This window comes from Miscanthus floridulus, chromosome 15 (genome assembly GCF_019320115.1).
Source record: "Miscanthus floridulus cultivar M001 chromosome 15, ASM1932011v1, whole genome shotgun sequence".
In the NCBI taxonomy this organism is placed as follows: domain Eukaryota; kingdom Viridiplantae; phylum Streptophyta; class Magnoliopsida; order Poales; family Poaceae; genus Miscanthus; species Miscanthus floridulus.
Window position 1 is genome coordinate 82,355,452 of NC_089594.1, and position 3,329 is coordinate 82,358,780.

Genomic DNA, 3,329 nt, shown 5'->3' on the forward strand with positions numbered 1-3,329 from the left:
ATCATCACTTATTTGAAGTCTTTTCTAGCATCTTCCTTGAAATACTCTCTCATTTATAGCTTTCTTGTAATAGTTGCGTTTCTTTACAGTTCTGGCCACTCGGGGAATGCTTCTTTCAAGCTTAACATCAAGGGCATGACTTGGACGATCAGGGCACTCCAGGTCAGACTTAAGATAGTTCGACTTATGGTGATTGTAGAAATTGATTTATTTTGGGTTGGAGAGAATATTAGCAATTTCTAACAACTATCCAACCATTCCTCTGGTACTCACATGCACATATATATATGCATGCTTCCTATTTGTGGAAGATGTGCTAATTATTTATTGTATTAAAGTTTCACAAAAGAAAGTACATGCATGTATATATACGTTACATACATGCGCGTGGACGATTCACGATCATCTCTTATTCATCAACATGTATGGTGGCCAATACGCAGCACTAGGCACTATCGTTCGACCACCGTGCCATCCCTTTGGTCCGCCTCACGGGCAGAACGTGACCTTGTAGTTGCTGTTGCCGCGGCAGCCGTGGGTCTTCTTGTTGTCATCCGGGTAGAGGTACGCGTCGGGGCAGCGAGGGCGACCGCAGTGCAGGTTCATGCCGGTGCTGCAGGAGAAGTCCATGGGCAGGTTGTAGCCATCGATTACCGAGATATCGTAGTAGTCGTTGTCGCCGTTGGTGTAGCCGATGGTGAACTCGGCCAGCGTCAAGGGCGGCTGCCCGGACAGGGTGCAGGAGAGGGCCCCGCCACAGTCGCCCGTCTGGCAGTGCCCACGGCCGCCGCTGTTGAAGGAGCAGCCGGTGCGGCCCCAGACCCTGCCGGACTTGGTGCCCGCGGGCACGTTGATGGTCCACGTCTGCCCCGGGTTCAGCTGCGTGCCACCGCCCACAGGGGTCGCTGCTGGCCACACTGTGTAGGGGCAGTTGTTCTTGATGGTGAAGGTGGCCGCGCTTGCGCAACCGACCATGGTGGCGAGGAGGAAAAGGACCGTCGAGGCGGCCCGGGACGCCATTGGTACTGGTCCTCGGTCAGGATTATTCTGCTACAAGTGAGCTCTATTGGTTGGAAGCGTTGGGGAGCTTTAGTTGGCAGACGTGTGTATTTATAGAAGTGTACAGAGGGATTGGTTGAGAAGTCAGCATCGGTTGCAGCACAGATTGCAATGAGGTTGAGCTGGTAGATCTTGAGAATCAAAAACTAAAAATGTCATTTCAAACATCTCACTGTCGACAGACACTTCATCTAGTACTAAAAGAACAATACATACCGTCACCTACATCAAGTTAAGAACTTTGAATATAGGTAATTAGGTTCCGCCAAAAAAAATCCAACCGAGCTAAGCTAGTTCACATACATGTTTGAATATAATAGAACCATTTTGATTAAGTTTCTATGCAAACAGGGCACAGGTCTGTGTATCCAGAACTTTGTTTGAAGAGCCGTGTATCCACAACTTGCATTGTAGAACTGGTATTGATCCGCTTGTATCACATAGTAATATGCCTTCTCACAGTGGCGTAGCCAGGATTTGTAGCTATGGTGATCCATTGTCTTTTTTTTAACCGCTATAAACTTAACATGTTGGTAGACGAAGTACATGAATTGCAAAACGCAACTAAAGAAAAAGAGGTCATACAGAGTTCATATTACATGCCCGTAATAGTTGAAGAACAATGCGACACTTCTTGTCAGGCCTACACCTTCCAATAGCCATGAAAGTGTGGATGATCTCCATCACTCACTTGTAAGAAGATATCCCGCTCAATAAAAGTCACTAGACAATCATCTAGCAGGCTATTACACATCTTAATTATTTTTTGAAGAAGAGAGGCAATATCACCGCTCCTCTTCATATTTCAGTAAGTCTGCAAGAGAATAAAATATTGTTTCAATTTACCATTCCAATAATCAATTGACAGAAAAAAAATCCTATCCTACAATAAAAATTAAATAGTCCAATGTCACCGTGCACTCCAATAATATAATCTAATGACACCGAATAAAATAAGGTTTTCTGCACGAGTTAGGGCGTTCTGCGTTCAACGTTCCTTCAGACTGGGAGAGATTGGGAGGAAAAAAAAACCTGACTAGCTAAACGAGCAGGCTAATTGGAGATCGGAGACGTACCTGCATTCCCATCTGCTGTCGCTCACAGCCTTTGGTCGCTCGTCGTCCGGCGCCTACCGCCGGCCCGCCACTGCTGCACGTCCATACAACACAACAAGGGATACGAAGGGGTGTAGACCGGCCATATTCGCGAAGGGTCGCACGACGCGTATTGGCGAAAGGCCGTAGACGCTCCGATGTATTCGATGTTTGGCTGCTCAGGATCCAAACTTCCTGTATCTATGGGCTTTGTATGGGCCGAGCACATGGTGGTCCGTGTGGACCACCCGGACCACCCTGTAGCTCCGCCCCTGCCTTCTCAATTTTGTCTCAGCTCTCTTCGGTCGTAAAAAATGCTATGGGCGCTCTTAGAAAAAAAATGCAATCCAAAACTTTACCTGCTTCAGTTAAACGTCAACAAGTACACTACCCCTCAACCATCATGTATCTAGGATCAGGAGACAAGAAGTATTTTTTCCCTAAAAATAGACAAGACCTCAAACGCCTTGAAGAAATATAAGGTCTTAAGTCTTATTCAGTAACTTCATTCAATTTGATGAAAAGCTTGAGTTAGAAAAATTGTGCATTATATGTGTGCTTAGTTTTGAAAAATGTTTGGAAAATTTTCTTCTACATTTCGGTGGAATTTTTTCATGTTAGGTCAGCTCGAATTTAATTTATGGCATGCTTCGTCTAGAGATTTGTGAGTGCAATATTATTGCTGCGGGCAATTGTCATAGATAAATGAGTGCCTACAAGATATTCAAGCCCTTTGTTGATTTCCATGTATAGTACTAGATAGTACAATGGCGAAGAAGATAAGAATTTGTTTAGTCAAATTTCCAAGAGTTTTTGCGTACATAAACAGCTGGTTGCAGAATTTTTGTGGAAATTTGAACCAATAAGTCAGCAATGAACAATAGCTTGGAGAATTAATTCATTAGCTGACCTAGAATTCTTTCATTTTTCCATATCTGGTAATCTTTTTCCATCCATGGCACGTGAAGGCACCCCTGTACTTCTAGATAGCAGATCACAACTGTATGATGTGTACACTCGCTCCAAACACGTATACAGTTTTTCGAAATATTTTATAAATTCTTCTATAGATAGGGATGGTCTGATATACCACAATATTTTATTACGAAATTTAACTTAATAAAAAGATAAAAAAAAACATTTTCAATGATTCTTAGAGATAGTTCCTTATGTGAA

The 3,329-nt window shown here is 43.6% G+C and overlaps 1 protein-coding gene across 1 annotated transcript; it reads right to left on the reverse strand.

Annotated features, from left to right (window-relative positions):
* Positions 1-314: 314 nt before the first annotated feature.
* On the reverse strand, positions 315-1,061 carry LOC136509014 (thaumatin-like protein). Its single transcript, XM_066503809.1, has one exon. It carries the CDS (start codon positions 1,018-1,020, stop codon positions 490-492), a length of 531 nt encoding a protein of 176 aa, XP_066359906.1. The 5' UTR covers positions 1,021-1,061; the 3' UTR covers positions 315-489.
* Between the last annotated feature and the right edge of the window lie 2,268 nt (positions 1,062-3,329).

Bases quoted from the DNA above. Each gene is read 5' to 3' on its own strand.
- LOC136509014 (XM_066503809.1), bottom strand. From the start codon at position 1,020: ATGGCGTCCCGGGCCGCCTCGACGGTCCTTTTCCTCCTCGCCACCATG.